We start from the raw sequence: 14,641 nt of genomic DNA on the forward strand, positions 1-14,641 counted from the left end.
TGAAAACTCTGATATTATACATTTTGAAAACAAGATTTGTAATGATTAATGGTTTTGAAATGAATTTTAAAAGTTTAAATTTAGCATGATTTTATGGGTGTTACAATGATTTTATTGTAAACCTAATATTATCCTGGAATGTAAGTTGTTTGAGTTAATAAAATTCCATATTTTTATAGAAACTCTGATATTCCCTAGATAATAAGAGAGAAAAAAAATTTGGGTCGTTACTGATGGGTTTTATAGGTTATCAAAAACATGTAAAGCGGAAAATACTAACACTTAAGTTCACATGCAACCTATAAAGGATCTATGTTTTCTCTAATTGTTAGCAATATACTATGAACTTCAAGAACCCTAAAGGAACTCTATGAAAATCAAAATTCATGAATTAAGGTTTACATACCTTTAGATTTATTATAGAAAATAGATATGTGACCCTTTCCTTAGTGTCTTCAGAAAACAAGCTAAAAAATATGATGTCTCTAATGGCTTACACCCAAAATCCTAGAAACCCTAGAATGAAGAGGAGGGAGAGGATAGGGATATAAATTTCATTCCTAAGCATGTAGATAAAGGTATGAACGAAATTTGTTGGTCTTGGGGTCCTATTAATAGCTTAGGTAACTTGTAGGCAAAGTTATTTTTGAATTAATTAAATAATAGATTTAATTCCAATTCAAATCCTTTCTTTATGTGCATCCAGGAGGCTTCCAGAAACCCTGGGAATCAAGCCAACACCTTACATACCATGGATGGTTCTAGAATTGCTTCGTTGGTTGAACTATTAAACAATTACAATTCATCCCTGACACCTTTAATTAATACCAACTAATCCCAAATTAATTTCAGTTAATTCTAATTAATAATTAATTGATTTTTATTGATTTCTCATTAATTTATCAATTAATAAATATATTATTTAACTATTGATCTCATGTTAATTTATTAATCACATAACAAATTAACAGATGAATTATGTATTTCCAGTTAATATATTAATGACATAATATATTAACAAAATATTTCTCTCTCTCCCTCTCCTAATATTATTTCTAGTTAATTCTGGTTATGAGGGCGACCTAAAAAGGACTTTGCTTCAATTTGCAAGTTTATACCAATTTAGCTTTAAGCTTAGACACCTTAATCTGACAATCTCTCACTTGGATAAGTCTATAACTACAATTTCAAGTATAAACAACCATCAATGAGTGCTTTCCAAAGCCATTGCCGAAATATGATCCAAAACAAACATCGGTCCTAAGATAAGTGATTAACTATTCCTTAATTCTTTGAGATATCGTATGAACTGAGTCATGGATTAAATGATCAACCTCATGTTCATTTGTTTGTTTCCCAATCTCCTATTTAATGATCAAATTCATACTACAAAATCGAACACATCAAATTAGTCCGGACTAGGCCTGGTTCTTATAGATCAACTCAAATCACCGAGGGGCCCAAAGATATCGTTTTTCTTTATTCAAGAAAAAGGAACGAATTACATTGATTATATAGTCATACCTTTTACTCACCAAATCATACATGGAATAACCCTTTATAACATCTAGTTACGAGATGTGTTTGAGTAAACCAAAGCATAACTGATTTATAAACTATGAGCTATATATCTCTGCTTTAAGAATAGTAGATATTATCGTCTTAGAATTACTTGTGATTGAATCCATGAAGTAGTCTGTAAGCGTGGGTTTATCCAATACTTAAAAACTCCATTTCCAAGTACTCATGAATTTTCCAACAATCCCCATGCAATGTCTAATCTCTACAGACAATCCACAAACTATTCATGATAGTCTTAATACACTACTTACTTCCAAAAATATGACCGACTGTGGAATTTTGAATAATAAATATTCAGGAAGTAAAACATGCAAAGTGAAACACAATAATAAATTAATCAACTATGGCATCAAAAACTTTGATTATAAATAAATCCCTATTATTTAATCACCATAACAATTATGAATTTATTCATTGTAGATTGTTTCTTGTAATCAACTAACTACTTGAATTAAGTAGCATCATTCATGCCATGTTCTAAACACGCATACTATGCCACTCTATGGTCCTTCATTTGTTAACAGATCGACCAGACACTACTCTAATGATGCTCATTTCACAATTACTAATTCTCATCGCTATCTAATATGCAGTGGAATTTCTTCTTTTCATGCATTGTCCTTCTGAGATGAAGTTCTAAAGTCAAAGAAACTGAGCATTCGATACTACAAAATGTTCCACTAGAACTTGTTACTCAGAACAATTCCATGATTATGAAGCCTCAAATTCAAGGCACACCTTGAACACTTCTCTTGCATTAAAGTTTCCAACTCACATGTAGATTTTATAATCAACTCTTATTATGGAAACATTTCCATATAGCCATATCTTATTATGGAATCATTTCCATATTCCCATATGACCATCAATTCTGACCAAGAATCATCTCAATCTAAAACGTGTCACTATGGTCCTTCCAAAACAATATCATACTTCCAATTGTCCACAAGCAACCAATCTTCAGTAAACCTCATAATGTTCTTGACAGTTCGTTTAATAACTTTAGTCACTTAAAATTCTAGTCCTTTTCCTCACAATCCTCAGAGCATTTGAAAAATTAGAATAGGCGAATATTATATCATATTTAATCGATCCTAGATCTAAAACATATGGGACTCGAATCATCATATCTTATATAAGGTTTTTATATTTGTTCAATCTATTGCTATAATATTTCCATATGGAATATTCTATGTTGAAACATTTCAACACACTATTCATATATGATTTTGATTAAGTTCTGTAAAACTATACAATTTAAACCTTTAGATTCGTTACAAAGTATGAATGCCCTCTCCCTTAAGCCCAATATAGCGAACCAGCTCCCAACTTTTGCAACTTGCAAACTAGAGACATTGTTCCCTGTGAATAGTATGGTCATCATGCAATACGAACATAACAATTAAGCTCCCACAAGATTTGACATGTACTCAGAAATCAACTGAACTTCTAGAAATCAATACCCTTTGACTTTCTCTTGGAAGTGTAGATTCCTATTTCGTGCTGCTTTGTCAAGCTTCTAATTAGGCTTCTTAAGCGTATGTACTTTATCTGGATATTGTATGTGTTCAAACCCTTTCAAGATGCGATAAACATATCTCCTGGAAGTTTAAACAATTCCTTACCGTTCCTCACAATTTGAAATATGAAGAGGGATGTCATAATCATATTGTGAATTTGAGAATGCAATTAATGCAACCAATATCCGTATTGATCTTTATCAGATCCTTAAAATCTACTAGCGAACGTGTTTCCTCATAACCATTATCATGAATTAGATCGAAACCTTTTTTTCACCTAGATTCGAAGGTACATACATTCCTATTCATGTAGAACATTCACATTTAACCTACTTTCATAAGACAAGGTTTTGAACAAACCAAAATTACATTTAGGTCTCCTTCATGGACTGAACTTCATTATTCTTCATTTCTTACTTTTTGGCAGCTCAAAGCCCACCAGTGCTCCCGTTCCTGTTAGCAACTTACCCATATTGATCAGTGTACCTTCACCGACCAACATACTTTGCTTTTGTAGTTAAGTGAAAACCGTAAAACTCATAAACATTTATAATTTAACTGGAAGTGCACATAAATAAGAATGTGTCGATAAACACTACAAGCTTTCAACCTCAGGTTGTGCGCTAATGATAACTAAAAGGATCATTGTCGGTTGACTCTTAAATCTATCAAGATTAATACGACTCCCACTGACTTCTTGAAATATAAGTTTTCTCTCAAGAAACATTCCTTGATGATCTAAAACAAATATGCAAAAGTTCATGCAAATTCTCGACATGGTAACACTCTTGATAATTGGATTCAGTTCATCATTTGTTTCTCGACTGCCAAAAAACATCGTAACTCCAATTCTTAACGTTCTTGAGTGAGAAAGAATTCTTACTCTGCATATTATGAGGCATTATTGACCTTCTTAGTTTGAAATGAATTTGAAGATATGATTAAGAGTTACTAGAGCATAACTCTAAAACTCGTTTGGGAATGAAGTATGAATCGTCTCTTGATTGAACCATTTCCAACTATATCTGATCCTCTTATTAGTCATACAATTGCACTAATATCTTATTCAAGGATCAATTGTGACATAATTCCATAATCACTAAGATGATCATAAACATGATACTAAAGTACTCTCCTTTCCTTTCAGATTGGAGAATCTTTTATCTTTATGTCTAATAGATTCTTTTATTCGTTTTGCTAGTCTTTTAATATTGTCAAAGTATTAGAATTATGCTTAATCTTATAAACACAAACATATTTACCGAAGTATCAATAAATCATGACGAACAAAGTTATCATCTATTGTGGTGAATCTGAAGAGTCTACACCAACATGTACTAGATTCATCAATCCTTCACTTTGCTACACATAAACATGTGAACAATGATCCAATCATAATTTCTCCAATAAACAAGACTCTCATGCATCATCCAATTCGAATTGCATGACTCTAAGTTTCTGTCTAAATGAAACTTGATAATGAGATTTCCTTTCACTTGGTAAAATATGACAATACCACAAACATGCTTTAGAATATTCAATATCCACTAATAATATTGCTATTATTAGAAATCTAATTAACATGCTCATTTATGTCATTGCAAAGAGATAAAATGAGGCAACTAAGAAATCTAAAACTTCACCGTTTATTTTAAATAAAATGAAAAATGGAACTTATCCTTACAATGCATAAAATGAAAAACTATCTTTCAAGACATCTTTGAATAGCAATCTATTAAATTATCCTAATTCCTTAGTAGTATCTCAAAATCCTGACCATCGAGTTATGTGACAAAAGTCCATCTCTCAAGATCAAATTTAGCTTGCTCTGCTCAAGTTTCCTTCTTTCTATTAGATCCTTCAATACCATAAAAATGTGATAATCACATCATGTATTAGGAGTCTGTGAATATGAACTTATAAAAAGGGAGTTAGATAATGGATGTACCTGAAGTAGAGTCACATGACTTGACTTTACAATCTCTAAGATCTTTTAGGTATTTTGGGTAGCTTCGTTTCCAATGTCCCTTCAATTGGCAATAGAAATAAATGGACTCATTAGGATCAACACATGGAACGATCTCATAACAAGCCTTTCTCTTTACCATTCGATCAAATCGTTTGACCTTGTCCGATCCCTTTCTATTGGGAAGAGAAACCTTTTCTTGATTACCGTTGTCAACGTCCAATGAACTTTTGAGATTAGACCCTTCAAGCATTTTTTTTCTTCAGTTGTACTCTTAAGCATCTCTGCTTCTATAATTATCAACATCTCAGTCAGATCAGTTGGGGTCATATCGAGATTACTTATATGAAAGTTTTTAACAAACTGATCATATGATTTAGGAAGCAAGATAAGAACTAAATCAATGGTCTGCTCCTTCCGGAATATGACACCCATTCTTCCCAGTCATTCAATGTACGATTTCATTTTTTAGAACACACACACAAAATTTCCATCTTTGCGTTTTCATGCCAATAAGACTTGAGTAGTTTCATATATTTTGACTCGAGGAAAAAGTGACGTTGGGAGAGTCACAGGAGGAGGATGTGGAAGAGTTGAAAAGATGATGTCCAGTTCCATCATTTCCTAAGGAAAGGAACACAACTTCACCTTGACTTGAAATTGGAAGACCATCTTCAGAGGATTGAGGAAAAACATTTCTATCTTCATAAGACATCTAAAAGTGGAAAAATAAAATTCAAGTTAGTTGATTTAATCCTTAATTATTAACCCAAATTTAAATCAAGGTTAGGATCCATATTTTCGATTTGAACTTTGAAGAGGGATGTGTAATCAAATTCAAATCTATTTTAGGTAGGTAAGGCTTTTACCAATTTCAATCTTATGAAACTCCTAGATCTTTTGATATTCATTGAATCTTATCAATGACATGTTTAATCTCGGATCATGCTCTCACTTTTGTGACTGCGATGTCGAGGATCACAAACGAGATGTGAATAACCATGCAAACCCGTTTGCCAACCCCGAGGTCATTTGTCATCTCACATTGATGTGCCGGTTAACCACACACACTCCATCAACAACAATAATTTTCGAGTTGTGCCATCATTTCGACTTTATAGTCTCATATTAGTGTGCCACTTAACCACGCACGCTTCACTAACGACTAATAAAGAAACGATGTGTATTTTCATGGATTAGCATATAATTTCACATTCCCTAAAGTAGCTAGAGTGGGATTTTGATAGAATGTTCTAGTACTTTATATCATTATAATTTTAATAAGATTATGTCATATCAAACCCATTCGACTAATGACCCTCCACCATATAAAGGAGCGGTGGGTGAAAACGACACCCATTCAACAGTCATTTTATAGGTCATTTCCTTATACCTATCTTATATTATGGCTTCGTGAATGAGGTCTACTATTGATTTGACTGAATTTTCTTATACATATAGTAACTAATCATTATATATATAAGGTGTATTTTAAAACTTTCTTAAACACAAGGTTTAAATACTAATTATCTGAATTAAATATTTAACTAATTAGTATTAACCCATTTATGATTTATCTTTATCTTTTAATTAAACAATTAACTAAATTAATTAAATCATTTAGAAATTAAATAATTATATTTAATTAAACTATTAATTAGTTAATTCAAATTTAATCCCAACCTTCTAATTTTCGAAATTGCGGTTAAGGGTTACCAAGTTTTAATTATTCAAATTTTAAGGCAATTAAAATAATAATTAAAGAAAGTAGAAACCCTAAGGCAATTTTCGAAAATAAGGGGAAGGAGGCTAAGGTTTCAAGAAACCCTAACGAAAGTCGAAATTTGCAACAACAAGGTTTTTTTTCGATAAACCCTAATCAAGACCAATTCATCCCATGCACTAGTCAATAGAAAACAATATAGGTTATCAAAAATATGTAAAGCGAAAAATCTTAACACTTAAGTTTACATGCAACCTATAAAACATTTATATTTTCTCTAAACGACAGAAACATACCATGAACTTCAAGAACCCTAAAGTGACTCTATGAAAATCAAAATTCATGAATTAGAGTTTACATACCTTTAGATTTATTATAGCAAATAAATCTTTTATCCTTACTTTAGTGTCTTTAGAAACTAAGCATTGAAAGTATAATGCCTTTACAGGCTTATACTAAAAACCCTAGAAACCTTAGAATGAAGAGGAGAGAGAGGAGAGGGATAGAAATTTCGTTCCTAAGCTTGTTGGTAAAGGTATGTACGAAATTTGTTGGTCTTGGGGTCCTATTTATAGTTTAGGTAATTGCAGGCAAAGTCATATTTGACTTAATTAAATAATAGATTTAATCTCAATTCAAAGTTTTTCCTTATCTGCATCCAGGAGGCTTCTAGAAACCCTAGGAATCAAGCCAAAATTGTCTATATCATGGATGGTTCTAGAACTGCTTCTTTTGTTCAACTATTGAACAATTACAATTCACCCCTTACACCTTTAATTAATTCCAATTAATCTCAAATTAATTTCAGTTAAGTATGATTAACAATTAATTAATTCTTATTGATTTCTCATCAATTTATCAAATAATAAATCAATTATTTAACTACTGATCTCATTTTAACTTATTAATCACATAACAAATTAAGAGAACAATTATCTATTTCCAATTAATATATTAATCACATAATATATTAACAAATCATTTCTCTCTCTCTCTCTCTCCTAATATCATTTCTAGCTATTTTTTGTTATGAGGGCAACCCAAACAAGACTTTGTTTCTATTTGCAAGTTTATACCAATTTAGTTATGATCTTAGACACCTTAATCCAACATTTACATTTAAACTTCAAATTAATCATGTAATAACATTTATATAACACAATCAACCTATCAAAGCCTGAATTAAAGTAATCATCCTCAAATTTCAACTTTAAGCTTCAAAACATCAAACTTGACCCTTACATATGGTTTTTGCTTATGATTTGCATTTAGGGTGATAATACATAACTACAAAACGTTATTAAACCTTATAAAGATACTTCAATCAAAATTCAGTGGGTTGATGAGGGAATTATTTATTTTCGAACTAAAAAATCCCATTAAACATCATGAACCTTCATTTGATGTAGGTGAAGGTTTCAACACTATGATTTGTACTTTGCATCATCAAACCTGCATAAAAATAATAATAATATTGAGCTAATTTAGTGTACAAAATCAAATTCTAACAGATTCATTAATGAATTCATGAAGTTCTGGATTCAAATGACCATTAAAGATTTATAAACTAAAACTTGATAATGGAGATAATCTTACATCGTTAGATTAATGTTATATACTAAGAATTCAACACTAAACTTAACCTAAGCATAAGGTTCATTAGAATTCAGATTTGATGAATTTTTGGAAATAATGGAAGCTTAACTAACTAAGAGATGGATGAATCAACTACCTTACAAGCTTTACTTTCATGATATAGTGTTAGAACATCAATGGAACTTCAGTTCTCTTTCCAATTTCAACTTCTCTCCCTAAAATTAATCTTCTCTCTAATTCGAAGCTTCAAATCATTCCAATGAAGGATAAAATGGAGAGTCGGGGCACTTAGATCCAATCTTTTATCAATTGGCAATATTGGCCCCTTAACTTTCTATATTTTTTAGTTAACCCCAGATGACTTCCACTTAACATTCCTATCCTTATAACTTCTATTTATTGAGAAAATAGATTTCATTACGACATTTCATCAAGCGCTTCATAGAAAACTAAAATCACACATTTTTTCGAGTGAAAGAAGCTTTTGCGAAGGAACCTAAATATGTAGAATTCAATAAACAAATAAAATAGGAAAAGAAATCCAATACATTACCTATTGATATCCATAATCTATTTTAAAAATCAGAAAACAAAGGTGTATTCAAACTTAAAAATCTGAAATCAAAACCTAAATCTGTAGAAATCGATAAACAAAGAAAATGAGAAAAGAAAAACAATATACCTTTAGGTTGATATCCATAATACATTTCAGAAATCGAAAATTATAGGCGCGTTCAAACTTAAAATTCAGAAATCAAGAGGGTGTATTCTCCTTATAAAGGTGGTTAAATTTCGTCTTAAGAGTTGTTGATAAGTACTTTGGGAGTTGGGAGGAGAACCATAAGACTTAAGAGACTTTGAGAGTATGAGACACCGCAAAAACATACGACATAGGGGAACAAATGGAGCGCAAAAAATACGACGCAAAAGAAATGGAGCGCAAAAAACTTTAGCGACGATTTTTTTTTTCTATTAGCAGCGAAATAAATAGCTGGAAGACTCGAACTCGGGCATATCCCTATCAATGTCAAAGCCCGTTGCGGCTTATTCATGTCAGCTGTGAATACATTTATTTTATAGTTGTTTAATATATTATATACCATCTACAACCATATATATATATATATATATATATATATATATATATATATATATATATATATATATATATATATTAATTGTAATTTTTTGTGGCCCCAAGATTTGGCGAGGCCCGAGGCGGTAGCCCAGCTTGCCTTCCCTCCAGGGATGGCTCGTGACACACAATTTTGAACATATATGTACAACTATTTTGTAATGTGTTAGAAAACTGGCTAGGGTTATATTGGAGATTTGGATATCCCTTGGATCGTGTAAACACTTTTCGAACTGATAATTCTACCATATGCCCGGGTTACAAGAAACTCGTCGTAAGATAATCCCAAGGGGACACATATGAATCTAGGCGAAGAAAATGTAAGCCAAACTGATAGAAGATTCCGAGTTCGTATGAAGAAAACAAGAGCTAAAAGGTCGTCCTTTCTCCTCAAGAGGAGAGTCGTTTATATAGAAAACGATAAGTATGGTTTTTTTAAGGGTTAGCCGTCATGGGTTGCTTTGGAAACAAGTCAAGGGAATCTAGAATTAATGAGGAAATCAATGGTTTCCAAAACTGACGATCTTAGTCAGTTTTACCATAATCACCCTCGGGAATTCAGTTTTACCATAATCACCCTCGGGAATTCAGTTTTACCATAATCACCCTCAAGAACTCGATCTTAGTCAACGGGACCCCAGCCAGAGGCTCTGCCCCTTGGACCCCGCTAGGGGCACTGCCCCCGAACCCCTAAATGTCGTCGAACCGGCTTCTAATTCAATTTTATACATGCGTTCAATCCGCACATACCCAAACATATATTATATTACAAATTACGAAGCCCATTATCTCACATGTAAGTTACAATTACACAAAATGACCTGATGACACTAAAATCACCTAAAATCCTCCCCCATTTTAGTGTAACCCTTGAATAAACATAACATTATCAAAACAAAATCAAATGAGTACATAAATGAAAATATCATAACGATTGAATTTCCACTTAGTATCATACACTTAGAAATACTCGAAAATCAGGGTTTTCTAAGAATTGAACCCATCAACCCATTTGAATACCAGAAAGTAAAATACATACTAGTTTATTGAAACTTCTAGCAAAATACAACTTGACACTATTATTAAGCCGCGTGTCCTAATCCTCTCATGGTTGTATCAAGCCAAGTCCACAACCTCTTGAAATGAGGCTACATTTCACAATCACGTAGGTAGCTCCTTTCCATGTATTTGCACATATATTTAATCAAAAAAATTATTAAGAAGTTAAACTTCAACCTGGTCAACTGCAGAACCGAACACATTACCTAGGATGTATACTTCATGTGTTCCAATCTATAAGTGTGAGCTTTCCACATTGAATTCAGCTCCTAATGTCATATTAGAAGGGAATTGGGTTTCTCACCATTACAGAATTAGATGGACTTTAATCCCATCCCCATCATAGACTTGTACACTAAGTCTCTTGACAAACCCTTAGTCAAATGATCTGCCAAATTATGTTGCGATTTCACAAACTCAATCGAAATTACACCATTCATGATTAGTTCTATAACCATACTGTGTTGGACACCTAATTGTCGACACTTGTCATTACACACTTGAGTATTGGTCTTACGCAAAGCGGCAACGTTATCACAATGGATAGAAATAGGTGTTATCGGTTTAGACCATAGAGGAATCTTATAAACTAAGTTCCTTAACCATTCAGCTTCTTTACCAGCAGAATGTAATGCAACAAACTCATATTCCATTGTTGATTTTGTAATGCAAGTTTGCTTCTTGGAAGACCAGGAAATGACACCTCCCCCGAGCAAGAATACCAAACCAGTCATTGAGGAATGATCCTCCAGGTTGGTTATCCAACTTGCATCCGAATGTCCTTCCAAAACCGAAGGATATCCTAAGTAATTCAAGCCATAATCCATGGTTCCCTTAAGATACTTAAACACTTTATTCACAGCTTGCTTACGTTGAGCATTAGGAGTTTTAGTGTACCTGCTCAATTTTTCTACAACAAAATTAATATCAGGCCTGATACTTGTCATTGCATACATCAAACTACCAATGGACTTAGATTATTCCAATTGTGAAATAGGAGTTCCTGTTTTGTCCATCAATTTCACACTTGGATCCATAGGAGTGCTCACAGGAGAATAATCGGTAAAATTCGCTTGAAAATTTTCTCAATACAATGACTTTGAGTCATTACCAAGACTTTGTTCATCCTTTTAATTCTTATTCCAAGGATTATATCATACTCTCCCAAATCTTTCATCGAAAACTTTGATGATAACAATTTCTTTGTTTCATCCACTTGATTTTGGTCGATACTGAAAATCAACATGTCATCTACATATAACCAAATGATCACTCCAACACTAGTAGCATCATCAAATCTACTATAAAAACATGTGTAACATTGGTTAATCTTGAAACCCGAGGACAAAATAACCTCATAAAACTTTTGATGCCATTGTTTCGGCGCTTGTTTCAACCCATACAAAGATTTGACAAGTTTACAAACCATATGCTCTTTACCGGGCATAATGAAACCTTCTGGTTGTTTCATGTAAACTTCCTCGTCAAGTTATCCATTCAAAAATGTTTTTTTCACATCCATTTGATGAATGATCAGATTGTGGATACTTGTCAATGCAATCAACAATCTAATAATAGAAATACGCGCGACTGGAGGATACGTATCAAAATAGTTAACACCGGGTTTTTGTCTAAAACCTTGAATGACTAACCGGAATTTAAAATTGTCAATAGTCCCATTAAAATTCATTTTCTTTTTGAAAATCCATTTGTAACCAAGTAGTTTAGAACCTTGAAATAAATCAGTCAACACCCAAGTGTTATTTTTCAAGAATTGATGACATTTCATCATCAGTTGCTTCCTTCCAAAATATTACATCTCGAGACTGCATGGCCTCTTGAAATGTATTTAGATCATCCTCAATACTATAACAATAAGAGTATTGACAACCCTTCTCGTCCCTTGTGCCTTCCACCAAGTACATTTGGAAGTCGGAACCGATTTTTTTTTTTTGGAATTTGACATCTTTTGCTTTTTTCGTAGCTCTTGTGTTTGTGGTTCAATAACACCATCTGAACTTTTTGGATTTTGCACTTCATTAGTGCAAAAAGTCATATCCTTAGTCATTTGAATAGATGCAAACCACATCTCATCAAAAATTGCATCTCGTGACTCAATAACGGTGTTAACCGATACCAAATCATTAGGTTCAATTACGTAGAACCTATATGCCTTGGAATGTTCAGCATATCCAATGAATATACAATCTATTCCACATTCTCCCAATCTTGTCCTTTTAGGCTCGGTTAGTTTTACAAATACCCGACATCTCCAAACCCGAAAATAGCTTAAATTCGACTTTTTCTTGAACCAAAGTTCATATGTGTCACACCCCCAAACCAAGGATGGCGGAAACGTCCGGGGGTGGAGGACTTCATGTATAGTATCACAACAACGAGTATAATAGTGCTCAAAGTAAATACAACCATCATAAATATAATTGAAAAGGTTACACCTTAGTATATGTTTACATGTTTCAAGATCAATTACATTATGATGTCAAAATGAACTATTTGACGATTTAACGTCCCATCCTCAAAATGCTGTTGATTTCCTATTTCACTGTTTTCCTGAGAATACAAGTAGTTTTGAAAGAGTGTCAACAATTAAGTTGGTGAGTTCATAAGAGTTTTATTTGAGAAAGAAGTCATTTTCCTGGTAAAGGCAATAGAGTATGATTCCAGAAAAATCCAATATTTTCTTTATTAAGTGAGAAATGAATGCTCCTATGTTATGCGATAATGTACCCTAGAAAGACCCGTAGATTCCTTCTATAATCACCCAGCGTATATAAGTTATATAAAATTTAAGTTAAATAAATCGTCGAATATAATGGGTCTGCCCTAGGTCCACAACCAAACAAGGAACAGGAAGTAAGGCGGACCCACCAATTCTAAGTCGATTACAACTCAATTCTATATAACCCTAACCTGTACACTTAGAAATTATAGCTGGAACTAACAATTCTAGATGATATGCAGTTTTAATACCATAAAACCATTTTGTGTAAACCTGGTACTTTGTAATGTACCCCTTTTTGTATAAACCCGGTACTTTGTAATGTACCCCTTTTAGTATAAACCCAGTACTTTGTAATGTACCCCTTTTTGTATAAACTCGGTACTTTGTAATGTACCCCTTTTTGTATAAACCCGGTACATTGTATTCGTACCCCATTTATATGGAAACCCGGTACTTTGTAATGTACCCCTTTAGTAAGAACCCGACACTTTGTATTCGCACCCCATTCTTATGAAATGAAAACCTTTTGTAATGAGTTCGTAATGTAAGTGAAACATAAACTATACCTATTATAGCTTATCATAATGTTTGTAATGTATATGCAACCTAACTATACCTATTATAGTTTAGCATATTTGTTTGTGGTGTATAATAGACTTAACTATACTTATTATAGTTTATTATAATTAATTACCATACTTGTGGAGGTAAAATCCATTTGTTTTTTGATGTATGTCTATTTACCAAGACAAAATGACATATAATATAACACATATATGCACATAATGATACACACCTTGCTCAACAAGTTACAAGGTGTAAATGAAATTGATAACATTTTTCTAGTGTTAACATTTCTATTCCTGTTCTTAGAAAATTTATAGAAAAATCATCAAAGGTCCAAATCAGAATCCGTAAATTCTGAGAGTTTGGAAAATGTGTCTAGTTTATTCATAAATTTTATTATGATTTTTAGTGACCTCTCACTTGTGTGAAAAAGTCCATATTCACAGACTGGTCCGGATGTGTTCTTGAAATGATAGGCAGTTTTGTAAAAATCACCATAAATTGTAGAAAAATCGTATAGAGATGTGCAAGTATTCATTTTAAAGGTATGAACCTGAACTATTTGGACCTAATACAGTTTTGAAAACTAAAATGTTTAAGTTGACCAAAACAGTCCGTGAATGGAGTTAAACGTTTCTGATGAAAGCTGTTGTTTGAGTTAGTTAAGTTTTTGGTGTTTTAACTTGTATTATCCCCCCTAAAACTTGAAGAAAACATGAAAATGTGGAGGTATGAACTCACCTTGAGTGAT

At 32.5% G+C, this 14,641-nt stretch overlaps 1 protein-coding gene across 1 annotated transcript; it reads right to left on the reverse strand.

Moving 5' to 3' along the window:
• Positions 1 to 10,894: 10,894 nt before the first annotated feature.
• Positions 10,895 to 11,527, reverse strand: LOC145127312 (secreted RxLR effector protein 161-like). The gene has a single exon (XM_079062529.1). It carries the CDS (start codon positions 11,525 to 11,527, stop codon positions 10,895 to 10,897), a length of 633 nt encoding a protein of 210 aa, XP_078918655.1.
• Between the last annotated feature and the right edge of the window lie 3,114 nt (positions 11,528 to 14,641).

Source organism: Lactuca virosa, chromosome 7 (assembly GCF_052849685.1).
Source record: "Lactuca virosa cultivar CGN04683 chromosome 7, Lactuca_virosa_CGN04683_v6, whole genome shotgun sequence".
NCBI classification, from domain to species: domain Eukaryota; kingdom Viridiplantae; phylum Streptophyta; class Magnoliopsida; order Asterales; family Asteraceae; genus Lactuca; species Lactuca virosa.